This window comes from Pongo pygmaeus, chromosome 18, assembly GCF_028885625.2.
Source record: "Pongo pygmaeus isolate AG05252 chromosome 18, NHGRI_mPonPyg2-v2.0_pri, whole genome shotgun sequence".
Lineage (NCBI taxonomy): Eukaryota > Metazoa > Chordata > Mammalia > Primates > Hominidae > Pongo > Pongo pygmaeus.
Genome location: NC_072391.2, coordinates 69648265 through 69670719, shown reverse-complemented (window position 1 = coordinate 69670719; position 22455 = coordinate 69648265). Strand labels below are relative to the sequence as shown.

At 48.6% G+C, this 22455-nt stretch overlaps 2 protein-coding genes and 1 pseudogene across 3 annotated transcripts; 1 reads left to right on the top strand and 2 right to left on the bottom strand.

Annotated features, from left to right (window-relative positions):
• Positions 1-385: 385 nt before the first annotated feature.
• LOC129015375 (coiled-coil domain-containing protein 25-like) lies at positions 386-1307 on the bottom strand. Its single transcript, XM_054453249.1, has 3 exons — positions 1286-1307; positions 792-1130; positions 386-465 (listed from the first exon to the last, which is right to left on the bottom strand). Exons 1-3 carry the CDS (start codon positions 1305-1307, stop codon positions 386-388), a joined length of 441 nt encoding a protein of 146 aa, XP_054309224.1.
• A 284-nt stretch (positions 1308-1591) lies between these two features.
• On the bottom strand, positions 1592-3244 carry LOC129015370 (ATP synthase subunit alpha, mitochondrial-like; annotated as a pseudogene).
• A 2135-nt stretch (positions 3245-5379) lies between these two features.
• DHODH (dihydroorotate dehydrogenase (quinone)) lies at positions 5380-21377 on the top strand. 2 transcript variants are annotated; one of them, XM_054453222.2, is made up of 9 exons: positions 5380-5441; positions 8370-8582; positions 10810-11009; positions 13358-13440; positions 17461-17648; positions 18703-18816; positions 19505-19658; positions 19815-19974; positions 20486-21377. In XM_054453222.2, exons 1-9 carry the CDS (start codon positions 5421-5423, stop codon positions 20538-20540), a joined length of 1188 nt encoding a protein of 395 aa, XP_054309197.2. In that variant the 5' UTR covers positions 5380-5420; the 3' UTR covers positions 20541-21377. The 2 variants fall into 2 exon arrangements, with proteins under 2 accessions (XP_054309197.2, XP_054309198.2); XM_054453223.2 differs by lacking the exon at positions 18703-18816.
• The last annotated feature ends 1078 nt before the right edge of the window (positions 21378-22455 follow it).

Below are 22455 nucleotides of genomic sequence, written 5' to 3'. Positions count from 1 at the left end.
CTGGCTTTCACAAGGTACCAAGACATGTTCTGGCAAAAACATTTTCACTTTAAGTTATATGCTGTCAAGTTCAACTATCTTATACATATCTGATCCTTTTCTGTCAGCAAAAAAGGTAAAAATTTTTAAAACTCCAAAATCAATCATTTCTGGGTAGGATGAAGGTAGAATTTTGGTTGTATTTTATACTTCAGAACACAGATGAAACCAAAAGTTCTGCAATTGTCTCTACATTCACATCTTTCAAAGGTCCTTTTCTCCTTTTACATGAATTCATCTGAATCATTGCCATCCTGATTTGAAGACATATTTTCAACTTTCATTAGTGATGAATAGCTCCTAAGTTCATCCATTTCTCTCTTCTTCATTTCTTTTTCTCTCTTTCTCATTTCCTGAATTTGGGCTTTTTCTCATTCCTCTCTTCACAATCTCTGCATTCTTTCTCTGCTGCTAGGTCTGGGAACCACTCCACTTCGATTTTTTCTTTTTCTTTTCTTCTTTTTTTTTTTTTTTGAGATGGAGTCTCGCTTTGTCGCCCAGGCTGGAGTGCAGTGGCGCGATCTCAGCTCACTGCAAGCTCTGCCTCCCGGGTTCACGCCATTCTCCCGCCTCAGCCTCCTGAGTAGCTGGGACTACAGGCACCTGCCACCATGCCCGGCTAATTTTTTGTATTTTTAGTAGAGACGGGGTTTCACCGTGCTAGCCAGGGTGGTCTCGATCTCCTGACCTCGTGATCTACCCGCCTCGGCAACCCAAAGTGCTGGGATTACAGACATGAGCCACCGCGCCTGGCTCCACTTTGGTTTTTTCTAATCGGTTCAGGATCTCATTTACTTTCTTCTCCATTGTCACAATTTTTACATCCTTCTGCCTGTGAAAGCCTATCTGGCTCACATCCACGTCAGCTGTTTTCTTCAGGTCAGACCATGGCGTATTTACCACATTAACGTTGTTCTTGCAGCCTTGAATGCTATTGGCCTTCACAAGGTGGGTGCAGTCTGTCAGCACTTCCTTTGGAATGTCTTCTATATTCTTTTCCTTATGCAATTGAAGGTATACATGAGCCGAAGAGAGTCTGTCCGCACGAAACCAGATATCTTCAGGCCAGCTGTGCTTGATCAGATCTTCATGATGATTTATGGGTTAGTAGGAGAGATATAAAACTCAAGGGCTGGGCGCAGTGGCTCACGCCGGTAATCCCAGCACTTTGGGAGGCTGAGATGGGCGGATCACAAGGTCAGGAGATCGAGACCATTCTGGCCAAAATGGTGAAACCCTGTCTCTATTTCATATTTATCCTTTCCCATGTAAATAGTGTAGGCAGATGAATTAACGCTGCTGCTGGTGAAGTAGAACACCACGATGCTGGTGGCGGTGCAGTGACTCCACCGTGGAGCAGCAGTGTTCAACTGTGGCAGCTGCCTGGTCTCTGGAATTCTCCTCTTTTTTTTTTTGTTATGCATTATGGAAACTTTTTAATGTGATTTTTGTACAAAAGAAGTATGAGAGTAACCCTTTTACAAATGAAAATAATTTACTAGAGCAAACAATGACAAAACTGAACTGACATTTGATGTGAATCCATAGGAGTTTAAGCTTCAAATCCAGCCAATAAGTTTGTTACAATCTCCGTCAGCTTTGCATCTGAGTCTTCTGAGATCTTTCCATCAGCCCTGATAGTGCCCAACAGAGCTTAGTGCTGGCTGACAACATGAGACAAGAAACCATTCTCAAACTTTGTAATCTTGCTGGGCTCCAGTTTATCAAGATACCCCCTTACACCCGCATAGATAACAGCCACTTGTTCTTCAATAACCATGGGAGAATACCGTCCTTGCTTCAGCAACTCAGTTAGATGCACACCACGACTCAAAAGTTTTGAGTGCGAGCATCGAGGTCAAAACCAAACTGGGCAAAAGCAGCAACCTCACGATACTGAGCCAATTCCAGCTTATGGTACCTGCCACCTGCTTCATAGTCCTGGTTTGGGCAGCAGATCCAACACGAGACACAGACAGACCAATGTTAATGGCAGAGCGGATATCTTTGTAGAACAATTCTGTTTCCAAGAAGATCTGTCTGTCAGTGATGGAAATGACATTCGTTGGAATGTAAGCAGACACGTCACCAGCCTGTGTTTCTACGACTAGCAAAGCAGTCAAGGAGCCACCAACAAAAGCATCATTCATTTTGGCTGCTCTCTCCAGCAACTGGGAGTGTAGGTAAAACACATCACCAGGACAGGCCTTACGACCAGGGGGTTGGTGGAACAACAGAGACATCTGACGGTAAGCGACAGCCTGTTTGGATAAGTCGTCATAGATGATCAAAGTATATTTGCCATCGTCTCTAAAATACTCTCCCATGGAACAGTCAGAGTAAGGAGCCAGGTACTGAAGTAGGGCAGCATCTGAGGCCATAGCTGACACCACAGTGGTGTACTTCACGGCATCTACATCTGTAAGTCTCCACCAACTGAGCAACAGTGGATCTCTTTCGACCAATAGCAACATAGATACAGTACAGCTTCTTCTTTTCTTCAGATCTATCATTGAAACGTTTCTGGTTAATGATTGTGTCAATAGCAATTGAGGTTTTCCCAGTCCTTCGGTCACCAATAATTAGCTCATGCTGACCACGACCAATTGGCACCAAGCTATCCACAGCCTTAATGCCAGTCGGCATTGGTTCCTGCACTGAAGTTCGAGGAATGATTCTGGGGGCTTTCAGACCGACTCAGTTATGGGTCTTGGAACCAACTGGACCCTTTCCAACAATAGCATTACCAAGGGCATCAACTACACGACCCAATAGCTCCTCACCGACTGGAACGTCCACAATGGTTCCCATCCTCTTCACTATGCCTCCTTCCTTAGTTTATTATTTTCAAACACTACAACGCCAACATTGTCAGGTTCCACGTTCAAGGACATATCCTTTAAGCCTGAAGAAAACTACCATTTCTTCTGCTTGGAACATTCCTCAGCCCACGTACATGGACAATACCATCACCAATACTTAAGACATGCCCAGTTTCTGCAAGGTCAGCAGAGGTATCAGCTCCAAGAACACGCTCTTTAAGAGTAGAGGACATCTCAGCAGTCCCAGTCTTCTGAAGATGAGTGTTAGAGGCATGGAGGTTCCTTGCAGCAATGAAAGAAGAACCCAAAGCATTTCTGGAGACCAGTCCCGCCCACCGAGTGAGGTCAGGGGCCACGGCCGCAGAGACGCACACAGACAGCATCTTTGCAGTTTCTCCACAGGTGGTACCTCCACAACCGCAGCTTCTGGACTGACTGGGACCGTTTCAAGCATTTTTAAATGAAACCTGATGTTGATGAAATCTCTGAAAGTCAAGTCAGGTATCTTACGCAGTGCTGTAATTTCATTTCAATCTTTTTCATAAAGGGTAAAGTCCTTGTATATACTCTTTCAATACATGCTTTATCTAAGACACAAGCACTCTATCAATAAAAGTTTTAATTTAAACGACCAAAAAATTGGTGAGAGAGTGCTCAGAACTGAGGATCAACATGTAAGTAGTTTTTTTGTCCCGGATGAGTAATGATTTATGTTGACTAAGGTATGCTGAATTAACTTATTCCATTAAAGTGTAAAGGGAAGACATGTTGATAAGCATAACTTTTACCTTGATAAATGTTTTCAATGATTTCTATTGCATGTAGACTGAAACATCTAGCATGTAAATTATCGCAGTAGAATCTGTCTCTAAGTCTCAGCTGGGTCTGTGAATTTGTTCTAATTTGATAGCTTCATACGATTGATGAAGCTCAAAAATGGCTTGACTCAAGATTTTTCATACACCTTTCTTTTGCTCTAATTTCTGTTACGACAATAACCCAGCTATTTCAGCTGATGGCGGGAACACTGCAATTGGACAAAAATGACACGGATGGGTGTAGAGCCTCCAAACAATAAGTATCTGATTAATATTGTTGACACCTAAGTCTACAGAGGCTATTCTTCAACAGCCAGGACATCATTAGGTAAGACATTTCAAAATTCTTCGTGAGGGCACCATTGCTTCAGAGGACTACAAAGTGACACATTAGGTCGTCATAAATCACCGCAGTACCATCCTGGCTAACACGGTGAAACCCCATCTCTAACAAAAATACAAAAAAATGAGCCGGTCATGGTTGCCGGCGCCTGTAGTCCCAGCTACTTGGAAGGCTGAGGCAGGAGAACGGCGTGAACCCGGGAGGCGGAGCTTGTAGTGAGCCGAGATCGCACCACTGCACACCAGCCTGGGCAACAGAGCAAGACTCTGTCAAAAAAAAAAAAAAAAAAAATCACCGCAGTAAACCACACTCCAACGGGCCTGCACACTCAGGGTCTTGATTAGAAACAGTATTTAAAAAAATACCTCCACATCTGTTGCACCAGAATGCCAAGGTATAACCAGGGCCACTTTCTCCAGGAGGCATAACAGGCGCAGGGCCAGGGAAGGGCCTCTGACACTTTTAGGATCTCAAGAAATTTTTTTTTTGGTTATTTTTCTTTGTTTGTTTTTGAGACAGAGTCTTGCTTTGTCACCCAGGCTGGAGTGCAGTGGTGCTATCTCGGCTCACTGCAACCTCCACCTCCTGGGTTCAAGCGATTCTCCTGCCTCAGCCTCCCGAGTAGCTGGGATTACAAGCGCCCGCCACTATGCCCGGCTAATTTTTTGTATTTTATTTTATTTTTTAGTAGAGACGGGGTTTTGGGTGTGGACCAGGTCTCGAACTCCTGACCTCAAGTGATCTGCCTGCCTCAGCCTCCCAAAGTGCCGGGATTACAGGCTTGAGCCACCATGCCCGGCCTCAAGAAAATGTTTTAATTTCCTTAAAAAACCTTAAGAAAAATCAACTTTTAAGTTGAAAAAGTTTATATATTAACATTCATCTTTATATCAACACAGCAGTAAAATTTATTTTTTAAAGTGACAAAAACTACAAATATTTCTGGTGTGAAACACAGTGTTTTGATGTCTACACTAAAATAACTTTAGGAAGGGGCCCACAAAAGTCACAACGCGGCCCCGGCAGAAAGGCAGCGGTGTGTGGCACGACCTCAACACCTGTCTTCCTCACAGAGCCCCCTTGCGGACTCTCGGATTCGAGGCTGCGGTAGTACGGACAAACACCGTGCAGCAGCATCTCATCTCCGCCAACAGCCGGCGACCAAGCGGGCAGGCCGGGAGGAGGGCGGGCGGAAGAGGCGTGGCCGCCGCTACTGCGCACGTGCACCCAACCAGAACCTGGGGGTGGTGCCGGGCCTTCCCCGCTGCGCGGGGCCGTCCGCTCAACCCTTCTGCCCGGCGATTGGTGGGCTGGAGGCTAAGGGGCGGAGATAGGAGGGGCCGCCGCCATCTCCCCCAATGGAAGGGAGACAGGGGCGGGCTTAATGACGGAAGGAGCATGGCGTGGAGACACCTGAAAGTGAGTCCCGCGAGTGAGCAGTGTGGATCGGGGATCAGGGACCGGGGCGGGCGAGAACGGAGAGTCAGGCCGGGCGAGGCATGGACCGAAGGCGGCTCCGGGAGTGTGGGCCCCCCTGGGACGTGTGCGTGTTTCCGGGGGCGTCTGCAAATGCTCGTGCGTGTGCATTTGCACGTGGACTCGGTCAGGCGTGTGCAGACAGCGCCTGCAGGTCTGGGTGGGTGCTGATCTGAGTGTCTGCGCCTGGGCCATGTTTTTGAGCCTGACACAGGGGTGCTTAGTGAACACATGACCGCCTAGCGTTGTATGCAGGATCCAACGGGGAATGAAACTAGAGTAGGACATGCTTCCAACCCTTTTAGGTAAAGTTTTGTTAGGGCGGGGGGCTCTGTGAAAAGTTCTTAGTTGTATCCCCGTATGTAATAGGTGTTCAGATATTTGTTGATTGACATGGCGGGGGTGGGAGTACAGTCTCCAAGGGAGGCTATGAATACCTTGACTCTCTTTTTATTTATTTATTTATTTGAGACGGAGTCTTGCCCTGTCGCCCAGGCTGGAGTGCAGTGGCGCGATCTTGGCTCACTGCTACTTCCGCCTCCCGGGTTCAAGCGATTTTCCTGCATCGGCCTCCTGCGTAGCTGAGATTACAGGCGCGCGCCACCACGCCTGGCTAATTTTGGTATTTTTAGTAGAGACTGGAGTTTCACCATGTTGGTCAGGCTGGTCTCGAACTCCTGACCTCGTGAGCCTCCCAAAGTGCTGGGATTACTGGCGTGAGCCACCGCGCTCGGCCTGAGTCTCTTTTTAAAATAAATAAATGGAGAGAGATGGGATCTCACTGTGTTGCCCAGGCTGGTCTAGAACTATTGGCCTCAAGGGATCTTCCCGACTCAGCCTCCCAAAGTGGTGGGATTACAGGCGTGGGCTACCGCGCCCAGCCAATGAATACTTGATCTACATGTCTTTAGCAGTTTGGAAGGATCCTTAAAAGCAAATCTGATCATGTCATTTCCTGGCTTAAGGAACAAAACCCAAATCTTTATTTTGGCCAAGACTCCTGCTCCTTTCTCCTGTCTCGTCTTAAGCCTTACTTTCCCTCACTCCTCTGTTCCAAACTTTCTCCCTTTCTCATTCTCTTCTGCTACTGAGAGAGCCTTTACGCTTTTTCCTCTCCCTACTGCCTTCTGGTTAACTATTTTTTTTAAATAATTGAACCAGAATAGGTTCAGAGAGACCCCCATCAACTCGTTTATCCCTTGAGTATCAGCTTTAAGTCATTTCCTTAAGGAAGCCTTTCCTTACCTCTAAGATTAGGTTGAATACTTTCATTACCTTATACTTTTTATCCTTCATCACAGTTGCTATGTCTACATATTTGCATGATCATTGGTTTCTGTCTGTCACTTCATAAGATCACACTCTCCATGAGGGTAGGGGCAAGATCTGTTTTGCCATCTTTGCTCAATCAGTATTTGATGAGTGACTGAACTAATGAATGAATAACTCAGCATCTGGCAGTGATAGAGAAAAGCATTGTGAACCACTTTTGATCCTATAAGACCTGAAGCTTCTGTTTTATATTTTACACCCCCGTTATCTTGAAATGGAATATGTGTATGTCTTTGTATGTATACATTTTTGAGAGAGTCTGACTCTGCCGCCCAGGTGGAGTGCAGTGGTGTGATCCCGGCTCACTGCAGCTTGGACCTCCTGGGCTCACTTCTGCCTCCCAAGTAGCTGAGACCACAGGCGCACCACCATGCCTGGCTAATTTTTTATATTTTGTAGAGACAGGGTCTCACTATGTTGCCCAGGCTGGTCTCAAACTCCTGAGCTCAAGCAGTCCTTCCACTTCAGCTTCCCAAAGTGCCGGGATTACAAGCATGAGCCACCAAGTCCAGCTATGTGCAATTTTTAAAAGCCAGCATAATTAATACCCTAACTGGAATATAAAGGAGAAAAATGTAAAAGTAGTTTATATTAATAATAAAATTACATGTATTTCAGTATGTAAATATTGCTATGACTCCCCTAGTGAGATAGTTGTGTTTAAGTCTCTACTTAGAAATGCAACTGCACAGGTGTGTTACATTATCAGACACCGCAGCAAAGCACTGTACCATTCCCGATGAGATTTTCTGAAATGGTGAACAATTCTTGGGAATGTTCTACGCGAAACTGTACAGTTGTCCCTCAATTTACAAGATACTTGTACTGTATGTGAAAACCATGTGGAGGCTGGGCACAGTGGCTCATGCCTGTAATCCCAGCACTTTGGAAGGCCAAGACAGGAGTACTGCTTGAGCCTAAGGGTTCAAGACCAGCCTGGGCAACATAAAGAGGCTCCATCTCTTCAAAAAATTGGCTGGGCTTGGTGGCACGTACCTGTAGTCCCAGTTACCTGGGGAGGCTGAGGGGGGAGGATTGCTTGAGACCAGGAGGTCAAGAAAGACAGTTTGTGTTTATGTAGTAAAATATAGTTTGGTTTAGATAATATGAACAGATAATTTTTACCCACACGAATGTCAGAATGTTCAAAAGTCACACAGGAAATGGGGCAGTTCATGTCAGATAGTCTCAAGCCGAGAAGGATGTCTGACTTTATGGATTCCTGCCCACCACATCTATTAGCATTACCCTGTCACTGTAACCAGTAGCAGTGTCCACCACGATCCCCCTAGGGGACAGTACTGTCCCTCTTTAAATTTCTGGCCTGGAGTCCCAGGACAGCCTTTAGGGCCTGAAGAGGGTGTGTAGGCAGAAGTGTAGATACAGCCTCTGACTGTAGAGACCAGTGTCAGCGGAGGGCTAAGGGCGTCTGTTTCATGTGACCTGCTGTTATGCCCTCTGTGTGCCTGGGTGTGAAGGGCTCAGGAAGGGTGCTGCAGCCTGGCCTGGGGGACCCCCCTAATATGCTCTTTTTTGCAGAAGCGGGCCCAGGATGCTGTGGTCATCCTGGGGGGTGGAGGACTTCTCTTCGCCTCCTACCTGATGGCCACGGGAGATGAGCGTTTCTATGCTGAACACCTGATGCCGACTCTGCAGGGGCTGCTGGACCCGGAGTCAGCCCACAGACTGGCTGTTCGCTTCACCTCCCTGGGGCTCCTTCCACGGGCCAGATTTCAAGACTCTGACATGCTGGTAGGTGCTCCCAGACACCCCGCACATTAAATACAAAGGCGAAGGCTGCAGTCCCCTAAACTTCTCAGCTGGGACTGATCTTTTTGAAAACCAGAACCCCAAGTGAGCAGTGGGGATCTGGAATTCAGTCTGAGCATTATTATTTTATGTCACGTAATTAGCAACGATGATTATCTATTACGTATATGGGATTGTGTTAGGCGGTGTTCTTGTTTGATCCTCCCAGCTGCTCCATGAGCTGGATCCTGTTACCATCCCCAGCCATGGATCAGGAAACCGAGGAACAGATTAGCAACATAAAGGAACTCAAGTCACACAACTAGGAGGTAGCAGGACCAGGATTCAAACCCACGGAGTCTGACGCTGGCTTCCCGCCCCTTGGCCACTGTCCTGCCTTGCTGAGGTAGTGGGTAGCTCAGTCTTCCCCTCGGCTAAATGGGGAAGCTGCCAGAGTCATTAAGCACTGGTGCGAGGCAGGAGCATCGGGTCCCAGCCTCACTCAGTCGCATGTTCAGCACACGGGCCCTCTCCACATGCTTGAAATCTTTGGCCTAGAGTCCCAGAAAAGCCTTTAGGGCCGGAAGAGGGTGTGTAGGCAGAAGTGTAGATACAGCCTCTGACTGCAGAGGCCAGTGTCAGCGGAAGGCTAAGGGCCTCTGTTTGATGTGACCTTCCGGGCTTAGTGCAGCAAACCGAATACAAGAGTCCCCATCCTCATGGAAGCTGCTTCCTCATGGAAGCCTTGGCAGTTTCCTTTCGAGAGGCTTCTTACCAAATGGGAGGACATCAGAATGATTTGAGTGTGAAAACGCAAACAAGAAGCCCTCAGAACTCTGGTGGGAAGGGTCACTGTTATAAATTAAAGGGGCCTTCACCGCATTTTCCCTTCCTACCTTAGACTCCTCTTCACTCTCTGATTATGTGGTGTTGAGCAGACGTGTCATTTCCCCTGACTTGCCATGCTCACACACTAACAGGCACTGTAGGCTCAGAAAGAGCACTCCGTTAAGCCGTCCTCACCCCAGACTGCTAGTTTGAGAGCCCTGGAACCAGTGTAAACTGGGAGTGAATCATGAGTGGGGTGCAGAGATGGGGTGAATTTAGAAGGAAGTGCGGGGTGCCTGAGGGCGCAAGCTGTGTCGGTATAAACACAGATGACAGAGATAGGCAAACCTGACCTCTGAGGTGTCGTCCTAAACACCGCTGTGTGGGCCCACACTTGAAGCAGCTCATTTAGAATGTGACTCAGACTTTTTAACTGGTAGCCAGGACTCTTGATTTCACAACTTTCCTGGTTTGGCTCTCCACCCTTCACCTATGTCAGGCATGTTAGAATCCCCCGGGGGTGCACTTGAAATATTCAGATGCCCTGGCCTGGTGCCAGACCAGTTTCACCGCCACATCTGAGGGCAGGACCTGAAAGCTGCCAGGGGCCTTTGTGGTGCAGCTGGAGCTGAGAACCGCAGTCCTGGAGGAAGGCCCCTAGTCCTAGGAAGGCACACATCTTGCCTACCAGTCTCCTGAGGTGCTGTGAGCATTCTCACCTTCATTTGTTGTTCTTCCTTCTTGGAGCATCTCTCTTAACCGCCTGCTTCTAGGATCCGACGGTGTTCACCCTGGGAGGCCTTTGCTAGTCTCCTGAAAGGTCGCTGGAGCCCATCAGTCAGTTCTGCCCAGCTGAACACCTTCCTTCCTCTGGTTCCCCGTGGGAGGCTGGGGGACGTGGCTGGGGTTTCTTGCCAGCCTGGATGAGGAGGGACACAGCTGGAGCTGATGTTTATTAAGCTGATTAAAGGGTTTTGCTGCTTGACACGCCTTGGTTTCAGGGAAGCACTATCTAGGGCCTGACACCAGTGAGCTGCTCTCTCCCAGCAAGGCTAGTTGATAAGAAGGTATGAACCTTAACCACAATTGGAAAAGACAGTGCTTGTCTCCTGTTCAACCCACGGTGGAAACACCATTTCTCCCCGCAGCCTTGCTAATAATAAAGCCCTGTGGTTTTCAAACTCTAGCAGGCGTCACAGTCCCCTGGAGAGCCAGCACTGTTAAAAATAGGTTCCCCCAGTGCTCCATTCCACCCCCAAAGATTTTGACCTTGGGGGTGGGCCCTGAGATCTGAGGTTTCACAAGCTTCCCAGGTCATTCTGATGTAGCCGTGCCAGGAACCATGCTTTGAGAAATACCAGGATAGCCTTGCATGCCTCTGACTTTGTCTTCCTCTTCCCAGGAAGTGAGAGTTCTGGGCCATAAATTCCGAAATCCAGTAGGAATTGCTGCAGGATTTGACAAGCATGGAGAAGCCGTGGACGGACTTTATAAGATGGGCTTTGGTTTTGTTGAGATAGGAAGTGTGACTCCAAAACCTCAGGAAGGAAACCCCAGACCCAGAGTCTTCCGCCTCCCCGAGGACCAAGCTGTCATTAACAGGTAGGTGAGCGGCCCAGAGTTAACGGGGGATGCCCTCTTTCCAGTTGGGCTTTCAGAGATGTAAGATCTGCCTCTGTTTTTTTCTCTCATACAATGTGGACATTCTTCTGTCATTTGGAATGTTCAGGAACCCTGTTCAGCATCTACTACGTGCCCCAGGCATCTATCTTGAAAAGCAGGCTTTGTTATGGCCATTTAACAGTTGTGTAGATGGAGGCTCATAGAGCTAAATAACTCCGCTTCAGTCACGGAGATAATAAGCAGGAGAGCTGGGGCATGGCCTGGGCTTATTGGACTTGAGAGTTTGTGCTCTGTCCATGTTGTTTTTCCAATGCTCTTACTCAACACTGTCCAGGAGAAATGTAACGTGAGCCCCATATGTAATTGAAAGTACTCTAGTGACCACATTAACACAGTAAACAGAAATGAGTGAAGTTAATACTTAAAATTATAATTTATATTTAATATGTTACAAGTATTTAAAAAAACATATATTTAAAACACCATAAAAAGTATTAATTTGCTGTTTTTACCTTCTTTTGCCTGTACCAAGTCTTCAAGAGCCAGTGTGCATTTTACTTCCAGCACCTCTCCCTTTGGACCAGCCGCATTCCCAGCAGCCAGTAGCCACATGTGGCCAGCAGGCTTGTATTGGCTAGCACAGCCCCAGCCTTTAGCAAACAGGAAAATGTAATATTCAACATGCACAGCTGCTCTTAGTAAGAGAAATCGTTCTAGACTGTATAAAGCCCTTCCCTTTGTCATCCCTGGGCAATTTTTACTGCAGCAAACCCAAAAGGTGAAGAAGTGCCTACTTTTTGGTAAGAGGATTTTGAAGAGCCTCCTTGGGGAGATTTCGATGGGCCTTTCGATGGGCATCTTTGGGGCCACTGGTGGCCTCCTGGGAGACAGACCTGTAGGACATTTACTTGGCCGTGCTTCCTGCTTTCTTGTGCTTGTTTCAGGGAAATTCTCCAGCATTAGAGATCAAGTTATTGATCTTTCTGCTGCATTGCAGGTGGGGATCAATATCTTCAGAATTGGCCGGGCAAAATATATTTGCTTATCATTCAGCTGCTACAGATAACTGCAGGTGCTGGGATGAGGGTACTTGGTGAATCCTATAGGTGAGCAGGGGTGTGAGATCGTGCTCTGAGCACTGTGTGTGCGGCCTCCTGGTTGTGTGGCATGTGGTGAGTGTGCAGTAAACAATGAATGGGTGAAGTTATTAAGTCATCAAATATGTGTGCCAGTGTGTCTGTTATTATAGATTCTTTTGGCTCTAACAAAGTGGCTTAAACAACAGGCACATTTGATATTATTTTCTTCTCATAACAGGTGCAATGGGCAGGTCCAGGGTTGGTTGAGCACCAGGGCAGTGTTGAGACTGGTCCAACTTCTCTGGGCCTTCTCTTTTTGCTTGTCAGAGAGCGACCTCGGCTGCAAGTATTATGTTCTTACACGGACGCCCAAGAGCAGAAAGGAAAAAGGGCAGGGATGTTCTCAGAGGCTCCCAGTAGGCCTCACTTGTGTCTCAGTGCCTACACTTGGGCATACACTTATGCTTCCCTTGCCAGCAAGGCTGGGAAAGGAGTCATTAGCATTTTTACCCTGTATCAGGGCAGGTGGGTTTCACTGGCAAGGAGGAAGAGGAAGGGGACTGGCCACTAGGTCAACACCCACAGTGGGGCTGGGGATACAGGGATGAAAGAGAGATGAGGCCCCTGCCTTCGGGGAGTGTCTAGTGACAGTGACAGAGGGATGAGAGAAGTATGAGATGTTGCTCACCCTCAAGAAGATTGTAACCTAGGGACCTTAAGCATATATGTATGTATCTATCCCGAGCCAGGAGAAAGGTGGGGCCAAAGCTCTGTATGAAGGCCAGGGGGATGAGGGATCCTTTGCAGCTGGGAGCTCTGCGCAGGAGGAGAGGGAGCGTTTGAGCTAGGAAGAGAGGTGATTTCACAGGCAGAAAGCATAGGGAGATGGAGTGGCTGCGGGGGCTTCAGGAGGCTGTTGGGGAGCCCAGGCAGGAGGTGGCAAGTGAGCGTGCAATTCTCAGAGAGTGGCTGGGTAAGGCGTGGGGATCCAGCAGGTCTGGGGCAGCTGCTGCTGAGTCTGGGCTGTTTCCAATGCTAGTTGGTTGAGCATTTGCAAATTTTAATCTTTCCCTGGGTATTGGATGGTGTTCTGGCAAGTTCTCTAGGAGCTCCAGGGGTGTTTAGACCCTGGAAGTGTAAGAACTGACTGTGATTTTTTTTTCCTCTTGTTTGAAAAAGTCCTAAGTGTACGGGAAGTGGCTATGGAGACCTCTCACTCTGTCCCTCCCATCTGCTTGTGCTCTGCAGGTATGGATTTAACAGTCACGGGCTTTCAGTGGTGGAACACAGGTTACGGGCCAGACAGCAGAAGCAGGCCAAGCTCACGGAAGGTAAAGTGGGGTTGTGTCAGAGGGCCTTTCTTAATTATTAGGAGGAAATGTGGGAGAAATGCTGGGAACATTTCTAGTGAAATAAACATGATTGAGCAATAGCAAAAACCACTGAGGACCTCAGGGCACCTCTCCTAGAGCAATTTTCCTGGTCCCACACAGCTTCCAAGAGTTTAACTGGATTTCACAATTTAGCAAATACTCACTTTGCCTCTGCCTCGTTATGTAACCTGTTACCGTAACTAGGGAGGCCTGAAAGCAAGCGAAGCAAAGCGGCTGGGCTGTGATCACACAGGCAGTGAGGGCAGGAGCAGGACTTGAATGTCATCCTCTTGTGGCCCACTCTGTCCTCCCTTTTTTGTCATCCATTGTGTAAATAATGTTCATTAATTATAGAAGACTTAGTAAATACAGAGAAGCGTAAAGAAAGAATATTCAAGAAACAGATACTCCTCCCTACTCAAGGATAACTAATATTAGCATTTGGGAAAATATTCTTCATGAGTTGTTTTGGAAACTCATTTTTGGCTCAGGACAGTTCACACCTGTAATCTCAATACTTTGGGTGCCCAAGTTGGGAGGATCACTTGAACTCAGGAGTTTAAGACCAGCCTGGGCAACATGGTGAGATCTCATTTCTCTAAAAAAACCAAAAACAACATGCATTTTTTTTTTTTTTGAGACGGAGTCTCGCTCTGTCTCCCCAGGCTAGAGTGCAGTGGCGGGATCTCTGCTCACTGCAAGCTCCACCTCCCGGGTTCACACCATTCTCCTGCCTCAGCCTCCCGAGTAGCTGGGACTTCAGGCACCCACCGCCACACCCAGCTAATTTCTTTTTGTATTTTTAGTAGAGACGGGGTTTCACCGTGTTAGCCAGGATGGTCTCGATTTCCTGAGCTTGTGATCCGCCCGCCTCGGCCTCCCAAAGTGGTGGGATTACAGGCGTGAGCCACTGCGCCCGGCCACAACATGCATTTTTGAAGACGCCTCCGGCGATGCGGGTGTTCTCTGTGGCCTCTGCCTCACTCGCTCTCAGGATGCACTTAGTGGTCGCAGCCCTCTGTTGTCCTGACCCTAATGCCCCTGGGGCCCTCTGGGATTGTGTGGGGCTCAGTAGCGACCATTTTCTTCTTTGGGTCCCTCTGAAACTCTTTCCAGGATGTCTTAGTCTCAGATAGTCCTGGTAGCAGGATGAAGTAACCAATGGATATGGGATTCATTTCAGGAAGTGAGGTGGAAAGGGCTGAGGCACTCAGCAGTGTCAGATTTGGGGAATAGGAAATTATCTTTTGGAAACCCCTGGCTTGGGTGGAACCAGACCCCGCTGTACTGCACAGCCGCCCACCTGGGGAGCTTTGGAGGTCATCACAGGACTTGCATGGTTTGTGATGCTTGCCCGCCTTCGTGCTTGCTTTTTCTTCTCCTCGGTGTCTGCAGTGCAGTGTCCTGGCTTTATCCCCTGTTCTTCCTCACCCAGCCCTCCCTCCCTGTGACCCTCCTGGTTGGCAGAGTGAAGCGGAGCCTGCAGCAGTGCTCTGCACAGATGTGTCTGCCAGCAGCTTAGGGGCCTTCATGGCAGCTTCTTGTTAGCACCATGCCAAGGAACACTCATTGACAAAAGCTTTGGTGCCGTCTGGGGACAGAGTAATCCAGCAATTTCTGTCTAACTCCCAAATCTTGTCAGTTTGGGCAGATGACTCCTAATCCATTAGCTACATGAAAGTGATATTCTCCTTCAAGCCAGTTTACTTGTGTGGAAAAGAATTCAAGCTTACAAATGATCTTGGCTTGGTGGGTGCTAGACTGGGAAGCTTGGAGACCTTATGATAAACCTTTTGTCTAATTGGATTCTTTGTTTTTTTGAGACAGAGTCTCGCACTGTTGCCCAGACAACAGTGGTGCAATCTTAGCTCACAGTAGCCTCCGCCTCCTGGGTTCAAGCGATTCTCCTTTCTCAGCCTCCCAAGTAGCTGAGATTATAGGCACCCACCACCATGCCCGACTAATTTTTATATTTTTAGTAGAGACAGGGTTTCACCATGTTGGCCATGCTGGTCTTGAACTCCTGACCTCAACTAATCCACCCACCTCAGCCTCCCAAAGTGCTGGGATTACAGGCGTGAGCCACTGCGCCCGGCTTCTAATTGGGTTCTGATCCCCTCCTCCAGTCCCCACCTTGGAAAGTAGCTACACTCATCTCATTTGCTGATGATGCGAGAGTGTGATTAGGGTGTGGGAAGGTGGTGAGCAGTACAATAGATGTTGTTTGATCTTCTCTGGCCTGACAACACATTTTGTGAGCTGCTTGATGTTCTAAGTCTTTCCGTAACTCTCAGATCGAAAATACAGCCTGTACCATTGATGTACCACTCCCCGTGCAGATAAGATAGCATCTTAGAAGAAGTCAAGTAGAGACAACCCGTTTCTTTTACACATAGTGTGTTTCTGGAGGTCCAAAATGCAAGTCCATTGATAGTCTCGTGGATTTTTAAGTAAGCTGACCTCCTTGCTTACATGTAAACCGAGACCCTCTTGAGAGTAAAAAGGGGCAGGTGTTAACAATGATAACCAGGCTAGGGGAGTAATCAGGTTGTCCGGGGAGCACTGAAGATACAGGGTACCCTCAGTTATTATATGAGGTAGAGACCCTTTCCTCAGAGAAATAAAATTATAAGTTAGAAAACAATTACATCTCTACATTTTAGGCATGAAAACATTTGGCCGGGCATGGTGGCTCATGCCTGTAATCCTAGCACTCTGGGAGGCCAAGGCAAGCGGATTACTTGAGGTCGGGGGTTTGAGACCAGCCTGGCCAACATGGTGAAACCCCTTCTCTACTAAAAATACAAAAATTAGGTCAGGTGCAGTGGCTCATGCCTGTAAACCCAGCACTTTGGGAGGCTGAGGCGGGCGGATCATGAGGTCAGGAGATGGAGACCATCCTGGCCAACATGGTGAAACCCCATCTCTACTAAAAATAAAAAATTAGCTGGGCGTGGGTGGCACACACCTGTAATCCCAGCTACTCAGGAGGCTGAGACAGGAGAATTGCTTGAATTCAGGGGGCGGAGGTTGCAGTGAGCCAAGATTGTGCCACCACATTCCAGCCTGGGCAACAGTGAGACTCCGTCTCAAAAAAAAAAAAAAAAAAAAAGAAAACATTTTCCAGTATATATATATGTATGTGTGTGTATATATATATAAATGTATGTATATATATGTGTATATATATAAAAATGTGTGTGTGTGTATATATATAATTTATTTATTTATTTTATTTTATTTTATTTTGAGACAGAGTCTTGCTCTGCTGCTCAGGCTGGAGTGCAGTGGCACGATCACGGTTCACTGGGGCCTCAATCCTACTTCAGCCTCCCGAGTAGCTAGGACTACAGGTGTGCACCACCGCACCCAGCTGAGTTTTCAATTGTAGAGACGGGGTTTCACCATGTTGCCCAGACTGGTTTTCAGTTCCTGGGCTCAAGCAATCCTCAGCCCTTGACCACCCAAAGTGCTGGGATTATAGGCTTAAGCCACCGCACCTGGTCTGTTTTTCAGTATTTTATACATATTCTTTCATTTTGTTTTTTCTCCGCAACTGTACATCTAGTCAACTGAGCCAAGGCCAACAAGCATCCCTGGAGGTGAGCGTTGTGGGCCTGACGTGCCTACTGAGTTCTGTCTGTTCTCAGTTTTATTCAATTTATGAGGCCCATCTTTTGCTCCACAAGTATTTGCACTAATTTGTCCATTTTCCATGAAAATTTTAAAAATAAAAAGGACAAAATGCAGCAAAACATCCTCGTACCTGCCCAGACTTTGCTAGACAAAGCCAGTGAGTGGTTTTGGTCAGCAGGCGGGCCCAGGCCGCAGTTGAGCACCTGTCAGCCGGTGTCGGGCAGGTCAGGTTTGGAGGGAAGACCTGCGCGGCTGTCCACGGGTGGTTTGGTCAAGGACAGCCTCAGAAGGTGGCACAGGAAATGGTGTGCGGGGTGCGGGCCTGACCAGCGATGTTTGCAGATGGACTGCCGCTGGGGGTCAACCTGGGGAAGAACAAGACCTCAGTGGACGCCGCGGAGGACTACGCAGAAGGAGTGCGCGTGCTGGGCCCGCTAGCCGACTACCTGGTGGTGAATGTGTCCAGCCCCAACACCGCCGGGCTGCGGAACCTTCAGGGAAAGGCCGAGCTGCGCCGCCTGCTGACCAAGGTAGGCAACTGCACCCCTTCTCCAGGCCCCGTCCCACCAGCCTGTCCCACCCGCTCCGCTTCATTCTCCAGGGCGAAGCTTCAGCATCACCCTCAGAAGCTGTCCTTAGCACCTGGACCAGTAGGACCCCTGGCTATGCCTTCCCAGAGCCCCCTCTGATCCCCTCTCATGACACTGATTATACGCGACGGTGACAAATTGTTATCTGACCCTGCTGCTGTAAACCACGGGGTCTGTAAGAGCAGAGACCACGTCTCTCTCATTTGTCACTCTGACTCTAGTGCCCAGAACTCTGAGTGAACTGAAGGACTTCATCACCCAGTACCTGTGGTAATATTTCCTGGTTATCTTTTAGGAATAAAAGTCTAAAAAAGGTGGGGCACGGTGGCTCATGCCTGTAATACCAGCACTATGGGAGGCCAAGGCGGGTGGATCACTTATAGCCCAGGAGTTTGAGACCAGCCTGGGCAAAAGAGCAAGACCCTATCTCTACAAAAAATTTAAAAATTAGCCAGGCACAGTGGCTCAAGCCTATAACCCCAGCTACTTGGAGGCCGAGGCAGGCAGATCACTTGAGCTCAGAAGTTGACCAGCCTGGGCAACTTGGCAAAACCCCATCTTACAAGAAACACAGAAATTAGCTGGGCATGATGGTGCACACCTGTAGTCCCTGATACTCTGGAGGCTGAAGTGGAAGGATCGCCTGAGCCCAGGGAGGTGCAGGCTACAGTGAGCCGTGATCATGCTGCTACACTCCAGTATGGGTGACAGAGTGCGACCTTGTCTCAAAAAAGAAAAAAAAAAAAGAAAAGTCTAAAACACCCTTGAGCTATTAGCCAATGCCCACGGGATCCCTTGGCCTAAAGAATGGAATCGGATCCATCTCAACGGTGCTCCTCACATGTCTGAGGGCTGGCTTTCCTGAAAAGGAGAAATTGTTCCTGCTTTAGTCTGATCGCTATTGTGGAAAGCCACTGACCTGCAGCGTAGGTCACAGCTGCACTGCGGGGCTGTGGTCTGCGGGGTCCCCAGCTCTGGCCATGTGTCACCCTAGGTGCTGCAGGAGAGGGATGGCTTGCGGGGAGTGCACAGGCCGGCAGTCCTGGTGAAGATCGCTCCTGACCTCACCAGCCAGGACAAGGAGGACATTGCCAGTGTGGTCAAAGAGGTTTGAGTCGGGGCCTGGGCCCAGGGCGTGCCTCCCATGGTCTGCAGAGGCCGTTTGGCCAGCTGGGCTAGCCCCGAATGGCATTCTTTGTGATTTCCTCTCCTTGGTATTCAAAGCTGGTTTGGTGTCTGTCATGGCGTAACTCACCCTGTGGTCAAAAGCGAATGTTGGAATAAATGCTTGAAGGAGTTTTTCTCATGCCTCTTCCTCTCTCTCCTCAACTGCATCCAGCAAGGTTAAGGCTTGAGCTTGGCTCGTTGGCCAGTCTTGACTGGGACTGAAAATTCTTTCTCTCACTCCTCTCTCCAGCCTGTCTGGACAGCGGGTCTCTGTGGCATAGGAGAGTAGTGGAAACAGACTGAGCCCGGCCATCGTGGGTTCAAATCCTGGTTCCACGACTTACTACCTGGGGGCCTCAGACAAGACACTATAACTGGGTTGTTGTAAGGACTGGACCCTGTCCTAGGGGAATGTTGTGGGTGGTCAGCATGTGATGGCTGCTGTTGTCATGTTATGGCTCGTTCTCAAACTTGTTGAGGAAAAGATGAGTAGTGAGGTCTGGTGTAGCTCTTGCTTTGGGGGCTGTAGTGTGGGTACCTGGCCCAGCTGCTGCCTTCGACCTCCAGAGAAGCGCCTCTGGGTCCTTCGGTGCCATGACTCATGGCTTTTTCTCTATCTCGCACTGCAGTTGGGCATCGATGGGCTGATTGTTACGAACACCACTGTGAGTCGTCCTGCTGGCCTCCAGGGTGCCCTGCGCTCTGAAACAGGAGGGCTGAGTGGGAAGCCCCTCCGGGATTTATCAACTGAAACCATTCGGGAGATGTATGCACTCACCCAAGGCAAGGCTTCCGGTGTTTGTGTCTTCAGATCTGCGTGTGGCTTGGGCTCCTGGGTCGTGATGGGAATCATCATTCCCTAATTCTGCCTTGATTGCGGGGGACTCTGGGGCTGAAGCCACATCCTTCTTTACAGTGTCGCCATGTGCTTCTCTGTAGGCCGAGTTCCCATAATTGGGGTTGGTGGTGTGAGCAGCGGGCAGGATGCGCTGGAGAAGATCCGGGCAGGGGCCTCCCTGGTGCAGCTGTACACGGCCCTCACCTTCTGGGGGCCACCCGTTGTGGGCAAAGTCAAGCGGGAACTGGAGGCCCTTCTGAAGTGAGTGAGGTCATGTGTGGCTTGAAACAGAAGTTAGGCAGAGGTTCATTCAGATCACTCAAGTCAACGAGATACTGTTGATCTGTTTCTTATTCATTCAAAAAGGAGTTGAGGGGTACACTCTGAAGGGGAGAGAAATTCTGGATTACTCTTTTGATGAAGGACAAACAGTGCCAAGGAGAACTGAGGATTAACCTCCAAGGCAATGGTGTTTCTAAGGTGGAGTTGTCCATTTGCTCGAGGGAGGGGAGCCTGAGGAATCCCGTCAGCATTCCCATTAATTAAGCAACACTGGTTCAATGTTGGGAGCTGTCAATACTTAAAAGCAATTTCCTTCCCACTCTGTTCCTACCTGGGTAGAAATATCCCTAGGTCTCTGGGTGAAGAGTGTAGAGGAAACCAGATGTGCCTGGGCCGGGATGATGCGTTTCTGGGTGAACGTGGGCTTCCTGTAAGAGCAGGGCCTGTCCTCCACTGTTTGCTGAAATTGCGTTGTTTGCTTTTTTTCCAGAGAGCAGGGCTTTTGCAGAGTCACAGATGCCATTGGAGCAGATCATCGGAGGTGAGGACAGCGTCTGTCGGGAAGCCTGATCTGGAACCTTCCCAAGGACTCAGGCAAGCCTTTGTGGCTGGATCATGAGAGGAGGGACTCCATCTTGAGCCATGTCCCCCAGCCATGGCATGGCTGCACTCTAAACGCCAATCGGGGGGTCACCAGGATCAACCGCAGGCTTTCTTCAGTCCCTTGGCCAGACCATAAACTGCATTTGTGATTCTTTGTGGATTCAAACCCTAGGATCCATCAGTCTTGCAAGGACATTGAATATTAGGAGGAAAAAGTCATGGAAAAGATAAAGCCATTTAGAACCTGGGTTTCAACGCTAGCCCTTTCTGGTTTGCCATAGGCCCTGCCAAGATACTGCAGGTCCATCCAGGCCTCTGCTATCTGCATCTGCAGTGGGCTTCCCAGGAACTTGACTGTCTTTCATTTGATCTTTATTTTTGTTTAATATTTTAAACTGTATTTTAAAAATATTTCAAACATAAGGGCAGGGTGTGGTGGCTCATGCCTGTAATCCCAGCACTTTGGGAGGCTGAGGCGGGCGGATCACCTGAGGCCAGGAGTTGGAGACCAGCCAGGCCACCATGGTGAAACCCTGTCTCTACCAGAAATACAAAAAATTAGCCAGGTATTGTGGCAGGCACTTTTAATTCCAGCTACTCGGGAGGCTGAGGCAGGAGAATTGCTTGAACCTGGGAGGCGGAGGTTGCAGTGGGCCAAGATTGCACCAGTGCACTCCAGCTTGGGTGACAGAGCAAGACTCTGTCACACACAAAACAAACAAATTTTCCCATTCCTCTCCGTCGCTCTCTCTATAACATGAATAAAATATTCACATGTATTATGTATTTATTATTGCTGAGTCATTGGTGCCTTATTCTTAAGTGTTTCAGTCTGTATCTCCTAGCATCCTGATGTTAGTTTTTTGATTATAAAATTGACCTGCATTCTTTACTAGCAATTCAAACGGTACAGCACTCTTGAAGTGTAAACATTCCTGTTCCTCCTCACCCCACTCTGCAGACATGCCTTTCTGTCTCTCCTCCCGGACTTTTCCCCCTGCATAAAGATGTTCATTTTGTACATACACTCAGACATACATGTGGCTGTATTTTTTGTATACCGATTTCTGGATGGAATGCACACTGTTTTCTGTTTAATTACTTTACATTTTCATACAAATGACATATCCCACAAATACAATTCTGCCGTTGACTTTCTTCACTATTCTTATGTGGGCATGGTTCGTGCTGGGCCTCGGTCTTTTGAGTGGGGTCTGTTTAGCCAGTCCCCTGTTAGTGATCACATCGCTAACTTCCGGCGTTTTCCTATCACCATCAGTGCCTCCGTGAACACCTTGTGAATGTGCCTGTGCCTTTGTTCTGGTGTCAGTGCAGAACAGGGTCCCAGGGGCGTGACAGCTGGGCTGAGGGGCTGGCATGTTTCACATTCTGATAGATGGAGCCAAGTTGCTCCTATCAGGTTTTCAAGCTGCCCATTTCCCACCGTGGAGACAGCCACAGAGGGGACATCCCCAGCTCCTCTAGCTTTGCCTGTTCAAAGCTACCCTGTGAGGCCTGAAGACAGAGCTGCCCTGAAGGCAGCTCATGTCCACCGAACACTGACTGTGGGCTGGACGCTGTGCCAAGGGCTTCACGTTTCCTCTTTAAGGATGAGGAAATGGGGGTAGAGAGGTGGCTGATTGTCCAGTCCCCCTGTGTGGAGGCTGCTTGGCTGGGCTCGAGCCCGGCGGTGTGGTCACAGAGCATGTTGTGCCGAATGGCTCTGCCATGGACTAAGCCTTGGCTGCTCTAAAAGCCGGCTCATTGCCTTCTGCTTCTCCGGATTCGTTCCTTACTCCAGGAAGAGCAGTGCACTGAAGGGAGAAATAGGAATGGGCAAAAGGAACCACGTGCTGG

Excerpts from the sequence above, each read along its gene's own strand:
- LOC129015375 (XM_054453249.1), bottom strand. The coding sequence starts at position 1,307 with ATGGGAAAGGATAAATATGAAA. Across the intron at positions 1,131-1,285 it reads GGGAAAGGATAAATATGAAA|ATGAAGATCTGATCAAGCAC; the intron begins TAGAGACAGGGT and ends CCATAAATCATC. Across the intron at positions 466-791 it reads AGAAAAAACCAAAGTGGAGC|GGTTCCCAGACCTAGCAGCA; the intron begins CAGGCGCGGTGG and ends TCGAAGTGGAGT.
- DHODH (XM_054453222.2), top strand. The coding sequence starts at position 5,421 with ATGGCGTGGAGACACCTGAAA. Across the intron at positions 18,817-19,504 it reads TTGCCAGTGTGGTCAAAGAG|TTGGGCATCGATGGGCTGAT; the intron begins GTTTGAGTCGGG and ends CTCGCACTGCAG. Across the intron at positions 19,975-20,485 it reads GAACTGGAGGCCCTTCTGAA|AGAGCAGGGCTTTTGCAGAG; the intron begins GTGAGTGAGGTC and ends CTTTTTTTCCAG.